We start from the raw sequence: 21,119 nt of genomic DNA on the forward strand, positions 1-21,119 counted from the left end.
AAACTGGATAGTAAGTGGCTCACCTATTAAACCGGAGATGGAGACTCACCCTATGCCTGTATCACAAACAAACTATAATACAGTCCTGATCAAAAGTTTAAGACCACTTGAAAAATGGCAAAAAATTATATTTAGCATGGCTGGATCTTAACAAGGTTCCAAGTAGAGCTTCAACATGCAACAAGAAGAAATGGGAGTGAGACAAAACATTTTTTTAGCATTCAATTTAATAACGAATAAACTGAAACAGGCTGTTTTTCAGCTGATCAAAAGTTCAGGACCACACCTCCAAAAAAAAACGAAACCCCCCCAAAACAGAAATCCAACTTCCAAACATGAACTCAGTAATGAGTAGCTCCGCCGTTATTGTTTATCACTTCAAAAATTTCTTTCAGCATGCTTGATGCAAGCGTTTCCATGAGGTGAGTGGGAACATTTCTCTAAGTGGTGAAGAAGGCAATCTACTGTCTGGAACTGTTGTCCATTTTTGTAAACTTCCCTTGCCATCCATCCCCAAAGGTTCTCAATTGGATTTAGATCAGGGGAACACGCAGGATGGGCCAAAAGAGGGATGTTATTCTCCTGGAAGAAGTCCCTTGTCCTGCGGGCATTGTGTACTGTAGCATTGTCCTGTTGAAAAACCCAGTCGTTACCACACAGACGAGGGCCCTCAGTCATGAGGAATGCTCTCTGCAACATCTGGACATAGCCAGCGGCCGTATGACGCCCCTGCACTTCCTGAAGCTCCATTGTTCCACTGAAGGAAAAAGCACCCCAGACCATTATGGTGCCCCCTCCACTGTGGCGCGTAGAAAACATCTCAGGTGGGATCTGTTTGTCATGCCAGTAACGTTGGAAACCATCAGGACCATCAAGGTAAAAAAAATTCTCATCAGAGAATAAAACTTTCTTTCACCTTTGAATTTCCCTTGTTTGGTGCTCTCTTGCAAAGTCCAAACGAGCAGTCTTTGAAGACGTTGTTTTTGAAGCCCTTCAGTCTCAGATGCCGTCTGATGGTTATGGGGCTGCAGTCAGCACCAGTAAGGGCCTTAATTTGGGTCGAGGATCGTCCAGTGTCTTGACGGACAGCCAATTGGATCCTCCGGCTCAGTGCTGATGAAATTTTTTTGGGTCTTCCACTTGACTTTTTTGTTCCATAACCCTCAGGATCATTTAAGAAATTCCAAATGACTGTCTTACTGTGTCCCACCTCAGCAGCGATGGCGCGCTGTGAGAGACCCTGCTTATGCAGTTCAACAACCCTACCACATTCAAATGTGTACAATGTGTAACTACCTGACAGAAAATGACAATGAATCCACATCTTTGCACAGATTTGGCCTTTTAAAGGCATGTGGTCCTAAAATTTGGATCAGCTGAAAAACAGCCTGTTTCAGTTTAATCGTTATTTTCAATTAATTGAATGCTCAAAAAATGTTTTGTCTCACTCTCATTTCTTCTTGTTGCATGTTGAAGCTCTACTTGGAACCTTGTTAAGATCCAACCATGTAAAATAAGATTTTTTGCCATTTTTCAAGTGGTTTAAACTTTTGATCAGTACTGTATGAAAGCACGGGGGGGGCACTCAATATCTGACCATATGGACAACTAAATCCGTTGATTATAAACACATCATAAAACCCCTGGCTAAAATAAATGCATTAAATACAATAAATATGATGAATGCAATAAATACAATAAATACTGAAATAAATACTAGGCTAAAGTCCACTGCTATAATGTAGCTACTGCGACCAACAATATGTAAACACAATAGTTCACTGGTATATCTTTCGATAGTGATAATCTTGCACTTAATCAAAGTCCTCCTCCTTTCATTTCATTTCCAACCTGTGTTCACAATCTGAATGTTCAATCAATAGCGATGTGTATGCAGTCAATTTGCTGAATGCAACAAATAAATGACAGCGTAAGTGTTGGTACTTTACCATTCTCTGCTCGTGTTCGGTCTTATCGTCTCAAGACTGATTCTTTCTCTTGTGGCTTGCCAGGGCCTACGCGCATCCCACGTGATCCGGCCGTCTACTTGTTGCGTCCCACGTGACGGAAGCAGGTAGCAGAGCGTATCCTCTAGGTCCTAGCTTCTTCACCGCTTCGTTGCAATAGTAAATGTAATTGGTGTGCCGAACTTCTTAATTTCTGAAAATCCACACACTACCCCTATATTGGGGCCACGCAGGTGGGTCCAGGTTCTTTACTGTCTTTACTGGCCACAGGAAGACAACCCCACAGGACATCATAGAGTACAATGCTCTAGAAAAATTAGCATAATTTGCTCAATATGTTGCATTGTTGACCAGACCCAACCTTCCAATCTAAGGTGTGGTTGGCCATTCATCTCAATGGCTACCATATAATACTATTGTATATTTGTATGTATAACAACCTACATCTTCCATGAGTGATAACAGAGGGTGTTTGGGGCTTTCTAAAGCCAGACCCATGCAGATCAGCTGGTCAACAGGGTGCCTTCAGTTTAGAAAGCGGTTGGCTTCATAATCCTTTAACTTGTTCTGACTTGTTGTACCTAAATATAAAATGCCCACTTTGAAGTTTCACGAGCACCTACTATTCTAAATTCAAAGAGAGTAAGAAAAAGTGAATCAACGATTGTTCCCAGTTCTGGCTTTAGCAGGATTTTTTTCATTCTTACCAGGAGTTGGATCCATCAACATATCAGCTCATCAGCTCCTTAATCTCCATATAACTATGCTGTCCAAAGATTAAAACAAAATATGAGATTAGATAAATGTAGATAAGTCTTACTTCTTCAGCTGGATAAATAAAGTTCACCTCAGAATATAAAATTTCAAGAAGTGTACAATACAGGCAGTTCATACTAGAGATTGAGGACCCTGCCTTATAACCTTTTGTAATGAGTATTTAGGATCTGCACATGGTGTCCCTCTCAATGACTATGGTAAAATAAGCATACAAGATAATTGAAAGAAAGTGCCTGAAAAAAGTAGCGAAAGAAACAACTATAGAGGATGCAGAGGTTGCAGTTGCTCTTGGACCTTGGTTACTGATGAAATCCATTGACCATTGTACAGTCTCTTGGAACCCATTGACCACTGTACAGCTTGTTGGAACCCATTGGCCACTGTGCAGCCAGATGGAACTCATTGACCACTGTACAGACTAATGGTACCCATTGACCATTGTACAGCCTGATGGAACCCATTGACCATTTGCAGTACCCCAGATAGGAGGCACTACAAATGAATACCTTGTGATTGTTTCTTAAGACTAGCTTTCTATGTTCCTATTTAATAAATGTCCTCCTTACTAAGTATTGTATTTATGCAGCTCATAACTTCTATTGCATGTGATGCTATGTGCCTGGTTTCCAGCAAGTGGTGTAGGTCTGGCAGAGTCCTAGAGACAAGTATGGAACTAACCATTCCATTCTTTTCCCCCCTTTGGGCAGAATATGGCTTGCCTACTTCCCATCAAGGGAGTGGTTTTTCACGGGGGACAACGGCTTAAGGAAACCCCACTGTTTTGGGACACCACTCAGATTGAAGCCAGTTATAGGAGAAATAAGTAGTAGATTGGAAACCTGCCACCATATTACATCCTGCTGAAAGCAAGTAGAGGAGAATTGAAAAAAAACCTGCACATTGATTGTATTGATAAATTCAAGTTATTCAGGTAAACACTGTTGAAACGTTCCCAAGTCTGGACTTCCATTTATTCTCCAACTCAATCTCTGCAATAGAGGTCAACCCCAGGGAGTGACAGCCTGAAGGTAGGAGCACCATGACACAAATACTGGGACACTACCCCGGGGCTCACCTGGGTTTCCGCTTTTTGCAAAATGTGCATTCTGATGGAACCCATTGACCATTGTACAGTCTGATGGTCAATGGTCAATGGGTTCCATTGACCACTGACCATTGTACAGTCTGATGGAACCCATTGGTGTTACGGCGGACAGGATACAAGATACACAGAATATCAACAAACAAGTGTCTACGCAAGAAGTTGGTCACCTCTTGACAAATCCCTACCAGCTCTCCCTAGACTTCTATGCCCACGTTCAGACCCTGAAGGTGGGAAAAAACATGTCCTCATGCCTAGGCTTAAGATTCCCTAAAATCCCTAAGATGGTGAAAGGGGGAAAGAGGCAGCCTGCTCCCTCAGACCTGGAGGGGACAGGCGTCTCTCTAACAGCCTAGACAGACAACCACAAGAAAACAACACCAACTTATCTTTTACTGAGCAGGAACAGCAAATCCTTCATTCCTTCCTCTGAGCCAGACAGAAGCTATAACCCGCACAGGACACTGGGAGTGGGCGTAATTGAAACTCAAACCAACGACCCCACCCAGTGCACCTGAAGGGAGGCGGATATAGCTCAACTCCAAAACAAAAACAAAAGGCTACACACGTGCTGCTAACTTGGCAGACCTCTGCACATAGCCTGAGCAGGGCATGACAATTGGCCACTGTACAGCCTGATGGAACTCATTGACCACTATACAGCCTGATACAACCCACTGACCATTGAAAAATCAGTACTATAAAAGGTATATGATGGTTGGGCAGCCCTGGTACAAGTTTTGTATTGTGGAGCCTCTAGCACCAGAAATGAGGCCCAGGAAAAAAGAGAGATTTGTTGACTTAAAATAGTCCCAGAAAGGGTATTGTGAAATCAAAACTACATCCAAACCTTTTCTTCATCCAGATTTAGTCTATGTCTGTACTGCAATGTGCATATAACATTCTCTCCTTGGGTAATGAATCACATTGTTCTGCTAGAAATACAATATCATAGACATAGAGGTCATTTTCCAAGCCCAGCGTATGTTTCTTAGCTGGAAGTAGAAAAAAAATGGTTGTGTTTGTCATTGTAACACGGTGAAGAATGTAGTAACAAGAACAGACAAAACAGTCCTCTTATGTAACCAAGTTTAACTTGGCTTAAAGGTCGCAAGAAGCGGCCAATAGACTTTAATAGCACAGACCTGTCTTCAGGGCCAAATCAGCAGAACTTCCCCATAAATGGAATTGAAGAGTTGCCAATAATAAAAAAGGACATTACAGGGTTTTACTATGCTCCTTGGATGTCATTGGTTGGATTTTACTGCCTTGTACTCCATCCCAGTAAAATAAGATCCATAAAGAAAAACAAATGTTGGGTCCAGAAAAGCAACGTGTATGTGAATTACTGTTTTATTTTACTAGAGAATCTCTTTAAAACACTGTGAATGAGGAGGATAAATCTGTAACCTGTTGGAAAAATGGAAAGCAACATTTTGCAAATAAAATTGGACAGAATTAAAATCATACACACAGCTGCATATGTTTAATGGTAGTGATATGGGATTTTACGGTTATTGGATCGTAAGATTTACACAAGTAACAACATTGAATGCTTCACTTGGATCCCCCTGGCAATAAGCTAGTGATGCCCTAACCTGAGGATAGGCCAACGCTTAATAAAAAGCTGGACAGCCCCTTTAAATAGGTTGTAGCTGGCCAACTAAGACCTGTCCTAGGTTGCTAGTATAGCTTATATGTGTATATAGCTAGACCTGCCAATAGCCTTAATACAAAGACAAAAGCAGAGTTATTTACTGTGATATCATATTTTGGATATCATATAACTGTTATATTTTGTGTTCACAGAAGCAGAAAAAGATAATATGCCTTTAAGATTCATTTTGTAATGTAAGGTAAGCAGTGACACAGCAGAAACAACAGAATGCATAGTGTTAATCTGTTGTTGCTGGGCAGAAGTCTAGACCAATCACAGCTAGCTTCTCACACAGCAAGAGTTTTCACCAATCACAGTCAGCCTCACACACAGCCTGTCTTGGAATTCCTCTAGCAGGAGCTGCTAGAATCATTATTCACCAGAGACAGGAGCTGAAGAGACATTCACTTCACTGAGAGCTGAGTTTTATGGGAACAAGAGGCCAAAATAGTTCCACCAAATTCAATGGCAACCATACAATTGCAAATACAAATTGCAAGCTACAAATTGCAAGCATTCAGATTCCATATTGCAATCCAAATTGCATACAGTCATACCAGATCATACTCAACCAATCTGCATATAGTCACTGCCAACTGCATACTGCAAATAGAACTATTAGTTAGACCTCAGATATATCTCTCAGAGAGATCAGTTTCCATAGAACGGCGCTAGAGGAATTACAGAGTAATAGACAGTCTGGTTAGACTAAAAGTCAGAGATATCAAAACTCTTCTAATGCCACAGCGCAAAAGGCACTTCATAGTGCTGTGCCCGCCACATAGGTATTCAGAGATTTTTTTTATGTTTTCCCTCTTGATGTGAATAACAACTTTTCCACTGGTAATCTTTAAATTTTGCCTACCGGGCCAGCGCTGTGCTCCTCTGTCAAATGATGCCCCAGGCAGTTCCTGGAACACGTGTCGTACATTTTGCACATGATTCTAACTAGTTACAACCCACAATGAACGTGTCACTCATAGCCTGCCCCTGTGCTCCATCACAACAGCACATGCGTGAGAATAAATCTCTCACTAGCACTGTGAGAGTATAGAATATTTAATCCCGTCCATCCTAACCAGGCCAGCTGAATGTACTGGCCACCATAGATATACTGTATAACTGTATCGCCATCTTCAGCATGCCAATACAATTGAATCAATGTGGTTGGACATGAGAGCCAATTGCTCCCTGCCCTGCCGTTCTCTCTCGTAGGCCACAGGAAATTAGGTCCACTCAGAAGTAGTACGGTGCAGGCAGGTCTTGGGCTGTGCAATGGCGTCATCCCGCACCTGCGCCTAGATGCAGGTGGCATGTTGACTTCAATGCCAACACCAAAGAAGCTGGGGACTCATCGCTGCTTCACTGACAGTGGTTGGAGGTCCAGTGAGTATGTTGTTTTATTTTTTCCTTGTCTGTTGGGGAAAGTATTACTGGGCAGCATGAGGGAATTATATGTACAGGAGGCCACTATAAGGTCTGGGGGCAGTACAGGGGGCCACTTTAGGTCTGGGGGCACTAAGGGGGGCAATTTAAGGACTGGGGGCATTACAGGGGGACTTTATAAAGACTGGGGACACTACAGAGGGCGCTATAAGGACTGTGAGCACTACAGGAGGCACTAGAAGAACTGTTGGCACTACAGGGTAGCAGTATAAGCATTGTTGGCACTACAGGAGGCAGTTTAAGGACTGGAGGAACTACAGGGGAGCACTATAAAGACTGGTGACACTACTAGGGGCATTGTGAGGACTGTGGGCAATACATGGGGGGCAGTTTAAGGGCTGTTGGCACTACAGGGTGGCAGTTAAAGGACTGTGGGCACTATAGGGGGCACTATGGGGGAAGTTTAAGGGCTGTGGGCACTACAACAAGGCACTATAAGGACTGTGGGAACCACAGGGGGGTACTATGAGGTGTAGGGGCACTATAAGGTCTGCAGGGACTACGGGGCAGTTTAAAGACTGAGGGCACTACAGGGAGGCACTCTAAGGGCTGTGAGCACCACAGGCGGGGCACTATAAGGTTTTGGGACACTAGAGATTACCCTTGATTATCCTTGAGATAACATATTCACTTCATAGCAGCAGTAAGCTGACATGGATTACCTTTCTATAAAGCAATTTTGTCTCTCTGTGTTGATGGCTACAGAAGGACAACATTCAATTTGCTTAAATGGAAAAAAAAAAAACATTGAAATACAGCTATAAAAATGTGTTTTCTATTAATATTAAGTTTAAAAAATGGAAGTGTCCCTTTAAAGGATCTTTGTAGAGAGTGCTGCTTACATCTGCCCACTCTGTCTCCTGATCATGTCTTTTCCATGATGTCCAGTTATTTATTGCACAGATTTGCTGATCATTACCATAACAGTTATCAGCATCAGTGATTAATAGAATAGATAACAGAATGCTTCAGGTAAAAACCTCTCTCTGCAGATATAGGACAGTCTCACATTTCAGAAAAGCCTTTTTTGGAAGCAGGCTGGATTCACAAAGTTCTTTATGTCATTTTTTGCATCTTGACATTTTTTTTCTTGTGCATTTTTTTTTGGGAAAGAACACCCACTCTAGATGATATCTAAAAGAGTGTGGGGATTTTGAAACACAATATAAACATGCCGTATTTGCTAGTGGTCTAGTTTTTTTAATCAATCGGGGTGTGCTTTGTGAGCATGTTTTTTTTTTTTTTTTTTTAACTTTCATGTTGTAGCAATAGTGGGTTTTTCCCCAGTTATTTTTTCATCAATCTGTATTGATGGAAGTGCTCATTGCTTCTGGTCCTGCTGGCAGTTGTGATGCACTGTGCGTCCTGTCTCCTTTATGTCATAGCCGACATCAACTTTTTTAGCAGTTTTTGATACATTACTGTAACTCTTCCACAGGATCAACCAAGTGGGCTAGCTTTTGCTTTCTGTCATCATCAGAAAGTTCTGGATGCCCATGACCCTTTTTTGTTCACTAGTTCCTCTGACCTCTTTTGGTAGGTAATAACCACTACATACCCCAGACACCCTACAAAATCAGCCATTTGTAAAAAGGATCTGACCCCAGTCATCTAGCCATCACAATTTGCTCAGATGCTTACGCTGGACCATTTTTCCTGCAGTACATCCTCATCACTATTTGCCAGGCTGAATGCGGTTTTGGGTTTGATCACAGGCCACACTTTACACTGCTTTCAACACATCAACTTCAAGAACTGACTGTCCACTTGCTGCTTAATATATCCTACACCTTGACAGATGCCACAAAATAATTATGAGATAATCAATGGTATTCATTTCACCAGTTTTTTATGTTATGGTTTAGGGGTGAACATGGTATACGGTTGAGTTTGTCTGCTGTTGTCTTTTATTAATTTTTTTATTTTTTTTTGTGTTTTTATCACCTGGTAAAGCATTATTTCCTGGAGTGGTAGTGGTAGTGCACCAATGAGTCTTACACTTTATTCACTTCTATGGGACTGCTGAGTACAGCGTTCGCACCAGTACCATAGAAGTGAATGGTGTGTAAGATGCATAGGCACACTACTAGGGAGTAGAGTAGATTTTTAGATTATCACACGTCCTGCAGGAGGAAACAACAAAGTTATGTACAGTAGAGGGCTTGCGCCTCTACATAACTTTGATGCTTCCTCCACCAGCACAGGCACAATTAAATCTAAATTGCTGATCTTAATAAATGTGCCCCTAAGTGTTATTAGAGGTACAATCCCTTTTAGGCCCCCAATATACACGTTATACTATTGAAAGTCAAACCCCCTGTTTTCTACAAGACTGGACGAAAGTCCAATGTCTTATGGGAGGAGGGGGTCTCAACTCTTCTCCGACAGATGATGCAATGATGTGGGAGGAAAGATGATCCAGTTGAATATAATAAGTAAAACACAATATAATAAGAGTAATAACAATACTTTTTTTTTTCATTATTAATAACGTAATGTAATTTAACATATTTAGCGAAGAATTTCAATAAGATCTTTATTCCAGAAAGTCAACATGTAACAGATCCTACTGAATTAGAGGTGTAGAACTGCTGAGTACAAAATTAATGGTTAACTCAACCCAAAAACTGCATAAAAGCTTTGGTAAGCTCCTTGCTCATCCTAATGCCTTTTCTTCTCGGTGTCCACAGTGAAGATTTCTTTCCCTAGAATTAACCAATAATGCCCAAATTCCAGATTCCAGAAATCATCACATTTGTGATTTGGGACTACCTCGTTTTTGCAGCATTGTTTTTGATATCTGCAGGCATTGGGGTGTTTTTTGCTATAAAAGAAAGAAAAAAAACAACCTCATCTGACTTTCTTGTTGGCGGTAAACAGTTGTCATGTGGACCAGTAGCCTTATCCCTGACGGCCAGCTTCATGTCAGCGGTGACAGTGCTAGGGGCCCCAGCTGAAGTCTATCGTTTCGGGGCCTCCTTTGGTTTGTTCTTCATTGCCTACACCTTTGTTGTCATTTTTACAGCTGAGCTGTTTGTGCCCATGTTCTACAGGTCAGGAATCACCAGTACCTACGAGGTAAGGACATCTTTACTTAGTACCGCCTGTATGTACAGTACTAAGCATCTTTCTAACATTACCAACAATTACTGATCAGTGAGTATGGGAAATGTTTAGATGTATGTATGAGTTGTTTTCATTTTTAAACAGTCATAAAAAATGGATATGATATTTGCTATACACAAAATTTCAATGGGGACCAGTCATAGTGAAAAAGCAGTTCAACCTGTAGGTATCAGCTTGATATCTAATTTTGTGGTAAAAGATTCAGTAGAAATTTTTATTTATTGAGCTAAATCTCTGCAAAATCTAAGCTTAGTAGTCAAGTGGCTGGCCTACTGGACTCCTAAGACCAAAATGAAAAATACTAAGGGAGACATTTACTTATCTATTTATGGCAATTTTGTGGTGTAATTAGGTCTCACATTTTGTCGCACACCATGTGCGACGTTTCCCCTTTCACTACACTTTTCAGATGTGGTGAGAAAAGTGTTAGTGCCATGAATGGGGAGCAGGTGATGCAGCAAGCCTGTCACATTTATCTTTCATCATGCCAGTTTTCTGGCGTGAAGAAAGATTTAAATCTATTGCAGCTACTAGGCTGCGTTAAATTTAAGTGTGTCGCAGGGCTAGAAGATACGCCAAAAACATGAGATGTGTGGCCTATGCATATATTTGCCCAATCCTCCAGCAGCACAGGGGTAATCAAGTTTGGCGTACAATACCTCCTTCTTGATAAATGTCCCCAAAAATCTTTTCTTCTCTCTTTCTCTTTATACATATAGATGAACTTAAAGTAGGTTATGTAGTGGCCTAATATTGATGATCTTTCAAACAGCTGATTAGTAGGGGTGCCGATTGGACCCCTGCCGATCTGATACTAATGACCAGTTCTGAGGATAGATCATTAATATTAAGCCACTTCACAACCCCTTTAAGGTCATCTTTGGTTCCACACATGCTCAGATTCAAGTCTGGGGAATTAGAGGGCCAGGATAGTACTTGGAAGTCTTGGTCATTCACTTTCAACTAATGTCAGACATTTCTAGCCATGTGTAGTGTTTAATTTTCTTTTTGGAAGATCCCATCCACCCCTGGGAAAACAATTAGCATGTATGGGTGTATGTGGTTTGCAAGGAGGGATTTATACCCAAATCGGTTGAGAGTGCCCTATCTCCCGTGTGCCTCACAGCTTATATTTCTAACCTCCTCTGTTGGCCTTTTACAATTTTCTAACTCTCAGAATCGACTCTCTATAGTCATCTCTGTCCTGAATCTCTTCCTTCTCCTGTCCTGAACTGGATGCAAAACACTATAATGACGCCCTCAGAAGCACCCTGGATGAAGTAGAGCCCCCTACACTCAGAACCTCCAAACAGAGACAAAAGGAACCCTGGCACACACCTCAAACTCACTATCTTCAGCGATGCTCCAGAAGTGCTGAACGTCTATGAAGAAAGACTCACACACCACAAGATTTCCTTTATTACAAATTTATGCTAACAACTTATAACTCTGCTTTTCCCCTCACCAAATAGATCTATTTCATATCCGTCATCTCCTCACTAGCCAATAAAAAAAACACTCTTACACTCCCTCCTCAGTCCAAAATTGCAGACATCTATTACAGACCTCTGCACTGAAGATGTGAACACATACTTCAAAGAGAAAATTGAAAATATCTGGCAGGAAATTTGCTCACAGCCTCAAGGTGTCATTGATACCCCCCCTCCCATATAAGGTTCACTTTCCACATTTGACCCAGTCACCGAAGAAGAAGTCTCCAGGCTCCTCTATTCTTCTCACCCTACCAATGCACTACTGACCCTATTCCCTCACACCTCCTCCAGTCTCTCTCCCCATCTGTATCTTCCCCTCTTATTTTAAATATTGTTTGATAACCCATTATTAAAAAAAACCTTCTCCTGACACGTCCTATCCAACTAACTACAGACATATCTGTAATCTCCCCTTCATCTTTAAACTCTTGGAGCATCTGGTCTACTCTCGCCTCATCTGCCATCTCTCCACTAACTCTCTCCTTGATTTATTTCAATCTGATTTTCGTACCCTACATTCTACAGAACCTGCCCCTACCAAAGTTACAAACAACCTCCTGACAGCTAAATGTAATGGTGATTACTCTCTACTCATTCTCCTCGATATCTCTGCAGCACTGTAGACCATCATCTCCTTCTCACCATGCTCAAATCACCATTCTCACTTGGTTCTCTTCCTATCTTTCTGGCCGCTCCTTCAGTGTGTTATTTGCTGGTTCTACTTTTCTCACCCTCTTGCTGTTGGAGTTCCTCAGGGTTCAATCCTAGGCCCTCTCTTTTCTCTCAACACAGCCCCTGTTGAACAAACTATCAGGAAATGTGTTTCTTTAACCACCTCAGCCCCCAGTGCTTAAACACCCTGAAAGACCAGGCCACTTTTTACACTTCTGACCTACACTACTTTCACCGTTTATTGCTCGGTCATGCAACTTACCACCCAAATGAATTTTACCTCCTTTTCTTCTCACTAATAGAGCTTTCATTTGGTGGTATTTCATTGCTGCTGACATTTTTACTTTTTTTGTTATTAATCGAAATTTAACGATTTTTTTGCAAAAAAATGACATTTTTCACTTTCAGTTGTCAAATTTTGCAGAAAAAACGAGATCCATATATAAATTTTGCTCTAAATTTATTGTTCTACATGTCTTTGATAAAAAAAAAATGTTTGGGTAAAAAAAAAATGGTTTGGGTAAAAGTTATAGCGTTTACAAACTATGGTACAAAAATGTGAATTTCCGCTTTTTGAAGCAGCTCTGACTTTCTGAGCACCTGTCATGTTTCCTGAGGTTCTACAATGGCCAGACAGTACAAACACCCCACAAATGACCCCATTTCGGAAAGTACACACCCTAAGGTATTCGCTGATGGGCATAGTGAGTTCATAGAACTTTTTATTTTTTGTCACAAGTTAGCGGAAAATGATGATTTTTTTTTTCTTTTCTTACAAAGTCTCATATTCCACTAATTTGTGACAAAAAATAAAAAGTTCTATGAACTCACTATGCCCATCAGCGAATACCTTGGGGTCTCTTCTTTCCAAAATGGGGTCACTTGTGGGGTAGTTATACTGCCCTGGCATTCTAGGGGCCCAAATGTGTGGTAAGGAGTTTGAAATCAAATTCTGTAAAAAATGACCTGTGAAATCCGAAAGGTGCTCTTTGTAATATGGGCCCCTTTGCCCACCTAGGCTGCAAAAAAGTGTCACACATCTGGTATCTCCGTACTCAGGAGAAGGTGGGGAATGTGTTTTGGGGTGTCATTTTATATATACCCATGCTGGGTGAGAGAAATATCTTGGCAAAAGACAACTTTTCCCATTTTTTTATACAAAGTTGGCATTTGACCAAGATATTTATCTCACCCAGCATGGGTATATGTAAAAAGACACCCCAAAACACATTCCCCACCTTCTCCTGAGTACGGGGATACCAGATGTGTGACACTTTTTTGCAGCCTAGGTGGGCAAAGGGGCCCATATTCCAAAGAGCACCTTTCGGATTTCACAGGTCATTTTTTACAGAATTTGATTTCAAACTCCTTACCACACATTTGGGCCCCTAGAATGCCAGGGCAGTATAACTACCCCACAAGTGACCCTATTTTGGAAAGAAGACACCCCAAGGTATTTCGTGAGGGGCATGGCGAGTTCCTAGAATTTTTTATTTTTTGTCACAAGTTAGTGGAAAATGATGATTTTTTATTTTTTTTTTTTCCATACAAAGTCTCATATTCCACTAACTTGTGACAAAAAAATAAAACCTTCCATGAACTCATTATGCCCATCAGCGAATACCTTGGGGTCTCTTCTTTCCAAAATGGGGTCACTTGTGGGGGAGTTATACTTCCCTGGCATTCTAGGGGCCCAAATGTGTGGTAAGGAGTTTGAAATCAAATTCAGTAAAAAATGACCTGTGAAATCCGAAAGGTGCTCTTTGGAATATGGGCCCCTTTGCCCACCTAGGCTGCAAAAAAGTGTCACACATCTGGTATCCCCGTACTCAGGAGAAGTTGAGGAATGTGTTTTGGGGTGTCTTTTTACATATACCCATGCTGGGTGAGATAAATATCTTGGTCAAATGCCAACTTTGTATAAAAAAATGGGAAAAGTTGTCTTTTGCCAAGATATTTCTCTCACCCAGCATGGGTATATATAAAATGACACCCCAAAACACATTCCCCACCTTCTCCTGAGTACGGAGATACCAGATGTGTGACAGTTTTTTGCAGCCTAGGTGGGCAAAGGGGCCCATATTCCAAAGAGCACCTTTCGGATTTCACAGGTCATTTTTTACAGAATTTGATTTCAAACTCCTTACCACACATTTGGGCCCCTAGAATGCCAGGGCAGTATAACTACCCCACAAGTGACCCCATTTTGGAAAGAAGACACCCCAAGGTATTCCGTGAGGGGCATGGCGAGTTCCTAGAATTTTTTCTTTTTTGTCACAAGTTAGTGGAAAATGATGATTTTTTTTTTTTTTTTTTTCATACAAAGTCTCATATTCCACTAACTTGTGACAAAAAATAAAAACTTCCATGAACTCACTATGCCCATCAGCGAATACCTTGGGGTCTCTTCTTTCCAAAATGGGGTCACTTGTGGGGTAGTTATACTGCCCTGGCATTCTAGGGGCCCAAATGTGTGGTAAGGAGTTTGAAATCAAATTCAGTAAAAAATGACCTGTGAAATCCGAAAGGTGCTCTTTGGAATGTGGGCCCCTTTGCCCACCTAGGCTGCAAAAAAGTGTCACACATCTGGTATCCCCGTACTCAGGAGAAGGTGGGGAATGTGTTTTGGGGTGTCTTTTTACATATACCCATGCTGGGTGAGATAAATATCTTGGTCAAATGCCAACTTTGTATAAAAAAATGGGAAAAGTTGTCTTTTGCCAAGATATTTCTCTCACCCAGCATGGGTATATGTAAAATGACACCCCAAAACACATTCCCCACCTTCTCCTGAGTACGGAGATACCAGATGTGTGACAGTTTTTTGCAGCCTAGGTGGGCAAAGGGGCCCATATTCCAAAGAGCACCTTTCGGATTTCACAGGTCATTTTTTACAGAATTTGATTTCAAACTCCTTACCACACATTTGGGCCCCTAGAATGCCAGGGCAGTATAACTACCCCACAAGTGACCCCATTTTGGAAAGAAGACACCCCAAGGTATTCCGTGAGGGGCATGGCGAGTTCCTAGAATTTTTTCTTTTTTGTCACAAGTTAGTGGAAAATGATGATTTTTTTTTTTTTTTTTTTTCATACAAAGTCTCATATTCCACTAACTTGTGACAAAAAATAAAAACTTCCATGAACTCACTATGCCCATCAGCGAATACCTTGGGGTCTCTTCTTTCCAAAATGGGGTCACTTGTGGGGTAGTTATACTGCCCTGGCATTCTAGGGGCCCAAATGTGTGGTAAGGAGTTTGAAATCAAATTCAGTAAAAAATGACCTGTGAAATCCGAAAGGTGCTCTTTGGAATGTGGGCCCCTTTGCCCACCTAGGCTGCAAAAAAGTGTCACACATCTGGTATCCCCGTACTCAGGAGAAGGTGGGGAATGTGTTTTGGGGTGTCTTTTTACATATACCCATGCTGGGTGAGATAAATATCTTGGTCAAATGCCAACTTTGTATAAAAAAATGGGAAAAGTTGTCTTTTGCCAAGATATTTCTCTCACCCAGCATGGGTATATGTAAAATGACACCCCAAAACACATTCCCCACCTTCTCCTGAGTACGGAGATACCAGATGTGTGACACTTTTTTGCAGCCTAGGTGGGCAAAGGGGCCCATATTCCAAAGAGCACCTTTCGGATTTCACAGGTTATTTTTTACAGAATTTGATTTCAAACTCCTTACCACACATTTGGGCCCCTAGAATGCCAGGGCAGTATAACTACCCCACAAGTGACCCCATTTTGGAAAGAAGAGACCCCAAGGTATTCGCTGATGGGCATAGTGAGTTCATGGAAGTTTTTATTTTTTGTCACAAGTTAGTGTAATATGAGACTTTGTATGAAAAAAAATAAAAAAAAAATCATCATTTTCCACTAACTTGTGACAAAAAATAAAAAATTCTAGGAACTTGCCATGCCCCTCACGGAATACCTTGGGGTGTCTTCTTTCCAAAATGGGGTCACTTGTGGGGTAGTTATACTGCCCTGGCATTTTCCAGGGGCCCTAATGTGTGGTAAGTAGGTAAATGACCTGTGAAATCCGAAAGGTGCTCTTTGGAATGTGGGCCCCTTTGCCCACCTAGGCTGCAAAAAAGTGTCACACATCTGGTATCTCCGTACTCAGGAGAAGGTGGGGAATGTGTTTTGTGGTGTCATTTTACATATACCTATGCTGGGTGAGAGAAATATCTTGGCAAAAGACAACTTTTCCCATTTTTTTATACAAAGTTGGCATTTGACCAAGATATTTATCTCACCCAGCATGGGTATATGTAAAAAGACACCCCAAAACACATTCCTCAACTTCTCCTGAATACAGAGATACCAGATGTGTGACACTTTTTTGCAGCCTAGGTGGGCAAAGGGGCCCAAATTCCTTTTAGGAGGGCATTTTTAGACATTTGGATACCAGACTTCTTCTCACGCTTTGCGGCCCCTAAAATGCCAGGGCAGTATAAATACCCCACATGTGACCCCATTTTGGAAAGAAGACACCCCAAGGTATTCAATGAGGGGCATGGCGAGTTCATTGAAAAAAAAAAATTTTGGCACAAGTTAGCGGAAATTGATTTTTTTGATTTTGTTCTCACAAAGTCTCCCTTTCCGCTAACTTGGGACAAAAATTTCAATCTTTCATGGACTCAATATGCCCCTCAGCGAATACCTTGGGGTGTCTTCTTTCCAAAATGGTGTTATTTGTGGGGTGTTTGTACTGCCCTGGCATTTAAGGGTCTCCGCAATCATTACATGTATGCCCAGCATTAGGAGTTTCTGCTATTCTCCTTATATTGAGCATACGGGTAATGAGATTTTTTTTTTCCGTTCAGCCTCTGGGCTGAAAGAAAAAAATGAACGGCACAGATTTCTTCATTCGCATCGATCAATGTGGATGAAAAAATCTCTGCCAAAAAAAGAAAAAGGAGGGGAAAGGCGTCTGCCAGGACATAGGAGCTCCGCCCAACATCCATACCCACTTCAGCTCGTATGCCCTGGCAAACCAGATTTCTCCATTCACATCAATCGATGTGGATGAATAAATCATTGCCGGGATTTTTTTTTTTATATATACAAAGTGTTTGCCAAAGTATATGAACACCGCCACCTCCTCAGCTTATATGCCTCGGCAAACATATCTTTTACTGCAGAGGAGAAATCTCGTCTTGCAGCGCCGCATACACCGACTTGCGTGTAATCTGACAGCAGCGCAATGCTTCTGTCCGAATGCACATCAGTGCTGCAGCTGGTCGATCGGTTGGTCCACCTGGAAGGTAAAAAAAACAAAACAAAAAAGAAAAAACCAGGCCGCAAAGCAATAACTTTATTAACTTTAGAACAGAACATATTAACTTTTTTAAACTTTTTTAACTTTTTTACTTACCGGTAATTTTTTTTTTGTTTAGTTTTTTTTACTTTTATAGAACAAACCTCTCCTTCCCCATGGGACAATGTGCAAAGCGCAAATCGCCCAAAGATGTGGCGAAGTACGTTATGCACTTTATCCCAGGTGAAAGGAGAGGTTTGCAGCAGCTGTGAGAGAAAGGGCCCTAATAGCCCTGTGTGCCTGTCCTGGTGAGATGTGATCCCTATGCTAGGTGTACCTGTGTGTGGTACTTCCGGAAACACTCACCATAGCATAGGGCAGGGTGGTCCGGACAGTCAGGACAGAAATAGCGGGTGTCACGCCTTATTCCACTCCTGCTACAGACACAACATTTTTTTCGGGGTGGCGGTTGGGTTGAGGTACCAGCAACGACACTGGGGAAATGTCGCTCGTGTAGACGGCTAACTACACTGGTGGATGGGGCCACGGAACCTCCCGGATAAATGAGGTTCTCGATGATCTCTTCCTGGAATTTGAGGAAGGATCCTGTTCTCCCAGCCTTACTGTAGAGAACAAAACTATTATAGGCAGCCAATTGAATTAAATATACAGACACCTTCTTATACCAGCGTCTGGTTCTGCGGGAAACTAAATAGGGAGCCAACATCTGGTCATTGAAGTCCACCCCTCCCATGAGCGCATTATAGTCGTGGACTGAGAGGGGCTTTTCAATGACACGGGTTGCCCTTTCAATTTGGATTGTCGTGTCTGCGTGAATGGAGGAGAGCATGTAAACGTCACGCTTGTCTCTCCATTTCACCGCGAGCAGTTCTTCGTTACACAAGGCAGCCCTCTCCCCCCTTCCAAGACGGGTGGTTACAAGCCGTTGGGGGAAGCCCACGCGACTAGTTCGCGCGGTGCCACAGGCGCAAATCCGTTCTAGAAACAAATGCCTAAAGAGGGCCACACTTGTGTAAAAATTGTCCACATAAAGATGGTACCCCTTGCCGAATAAGGGTGACACCAAGTCCCAGACTGTCTTCCCACTGCTCCCCAGGTAGTCAGGGCAACCGACCGGCTCCAGGGTCTGATCTTTTCCCTCATAGATCTGAAATTTGTGGGTATAGCCTGTGGCCCTTTCACAGAGCTTATACAATTTGACCCCATACCGGGCACGCTTGCTTGGGATGTATTGTTTGAAGCCAAGGCGCCCGGTAAAATGTATTAGGGACTCGTCTACGCAGATGTTTTGCTCGGGGGTATACAAATCTGCAAATTTCTGGTTGAAATGGTCTATGAGGGGCCGAATTTTGTGGAGCCGGTCAAAAGCTGGGTGGCCTCTGGGACGGGAGGTGGTGTTGTCGCTAAAGTGCAGGAAACGCAGGATGGTCTCAAATCGTGTCCTGGACATAGCAGCAGAGAACATGGGCATGTGATGAATCGGGTTCGTGGACCAATATGACCGCAATTCATGCTTTTTAGTTAGACCCATGTTGAGGAGAAGGCCCAGAAAAATTTTAAGTTCGGAAACTTGGACTGGTTTCCACCGGAAAGACTGGGCATAAGAGCTTCCTGGGTTGGCGGATATAAATTGTGTGGCATATTGGTTGGTCTCTGCCACGACTAAGTCCAAGGGCTCCGCAGTCAAGAACAGCTCAAAAAAACCCAGGGCCGAACCGATTTGAGCCGTCTCAACCCGAACTCCAGACTGGGCGGTGAAAGGGGGAACTACAGGTGCGGCTGAAGTTGGTGACTGCCAATCAGGGTTTGCCAGCACCTCAGGGATTCTAGGGGCTCTACGGGCCTGTCTGCGCGGTGGCTGCGACGGGGTAACTAATGCACGTGCCACCGTACCAGCTTCAACTGCCCTTCTGGTGCTCGCCACGTCACCATGTTGTACGGCAGTGCTGGTACTAGGTCCAGGAAGGGCTGCACTGCTGGTGTATGCCTCACCACGTGATCCGGCAGCGACAGCCCCACTCTGCTGCTCTTGAAGCGGATCCTGCATAACCTGTGGTCTAGCGACACGGGGCCGGGTACGCCTGGTGCTGCCAGGGACCTCCACCTCCTCGTCCGAACTTTGGGTCAGAGAGCCACTGCTTTCCACAGGTTCATATTCTGACCCGCTAGATTCGTCAGATGAGGGTTCCCACTCCTCATCCGACTGGGTCAGAATCCTGTAGGCCTCTTCAGAAGAATACCCCCTGTTTGACATTTTGGACTACTAAATTTAGGGGTATTCCCTGAGACTACCCAAGAAAAAAAGCAAGCCTGTCTTACAAAGGGGAGGCTAGCGAAGTACCGGAGGCCGCTGCGGTTGATAAAAAATATCAAAACTGATTTTTTTATCGCCGCAGTGCGTGTAAAGTGAATGTGCAGTGATCAAAAAACAAATTTTTTTTTGTCACTGCGGTGGGGCGGGCGTGGGTGAACGCACGTGTGGGCGACCGATCAGGCCTGATCGGGCAAACACTGCGTTTTGAGTGGAGGGCGAGCTAAGGTGACACTAATACTATTATAGATCTGACCGTGATCAGTTTTGATCACTTACAGATACTATAAAAGTACAAATGCTGATTAGCGATACGCTAAACAGCGAATAAAAGTGACTGCGGTGGGCTGGGCGCTAACTGACGCTAACTACCTAACCAAGGGGCCTAAACTATCCCTAAAACCTAACAGCCAATACCAGTGAAAAAAAAAAAGTGACAGTTTACACTGATCACTTTTTGTCTTTCACTAAGTGATTGACAGGGGCGATCAAGGGGTTAATTAGGATGATGGGGGTGATGGAAGGTGATCAGGGGCTAAGGGTAGTGTTTGGTGGGTACTCACAGTGAAGTCTGCTCCTCTGCTGGATCCAACGGACGAAAAGGACCAGCAGAGGAGCAGAGAAGCCATATAACAGATCATATTTACTAATATGATCTGTTATCTGGCTTCTGATTTGATTTTTTGAAAATCGCCAGCCTGCCAGCCAATGATCGTGGCTGGCAGGCTGGTGACAAAATACTTCTTTAACTTTTGCCGGCCCGCGATGCGCATGCGCGGGCCGGCAATGCACGAAATCTCGCGTCTCGCGAGAGGACGCACCGGCGCGTCCACCCAGAACAACAGGACCGCCGCAAAGACGCAATCCTGCGTACGGCGGTCCTGAGGAGGTTAATACAATCTTTATGCCAATGACACCCAAAGATACACTTCAACCCGTGACATCACACCTGCTGTACTACAGAACAACAGTGACTGTCTCTCTGCTTCCTCTAACATCACAGCCTCTCTATATCTAAAACTGAGTCTTTAAAAAACTGAACTACTTGCGTTTTCTCCATCTACTAACCTTGATAACCCCGATATCTCCATCTCAGTGTGTGGCACTACTGTCACGCATAAGCAGCACGCCCACTGTCGCAGTGTTGTTTTACACTAATCTGTCCTTTAGCCCCTATATACAATCTCTTGCCTGCTCATGCCTCCTGCACCTCAAAAACTCTCTAGAATCCACACCTTTCTTACTGTGGAAACAATAAAAACCCTCATTATTGCCCT

General features: G+C 42.8%; 1 protein-coding gene across 1 annotated transcript in view; it reads left to right on the forward strand.

Moving 5' to 3' along the window:
• Positions 1-9,630: 9,630 nt before the first annotated feature.
• SLC5A12 (solute carrier family 5 member 12) overlaps positions 9,631-21,119 on the forward strand; it is a 93,847-nt gene continuing 82,358 nt past the window's right edge. The window contains exon 1 of the mRNA XM_040410425.1: positions 9,631-10,027. Within this exon, the coding sequence (XP_040266359.1) occupies positions 9,671-10,027 (357 nt within the window). The 5' untranslated portion in view covers positions 9,631-9,670. The remainder of the gene's footprint in view (positions 10,028-21,119) is intronic.

This window comes from Bufo bufo, chromosome 10 (assembly GCF_905171765.1).
Source record: "Bufo bufo chromosome 10, aBufBuf1.1, whole genome shotgun sequence".
Lineage (NCBI taxonomy): Eukaryota > Metazoa > Chordata > Amphibia > Anura > Bufonidae > Bufo > Bufo bufo.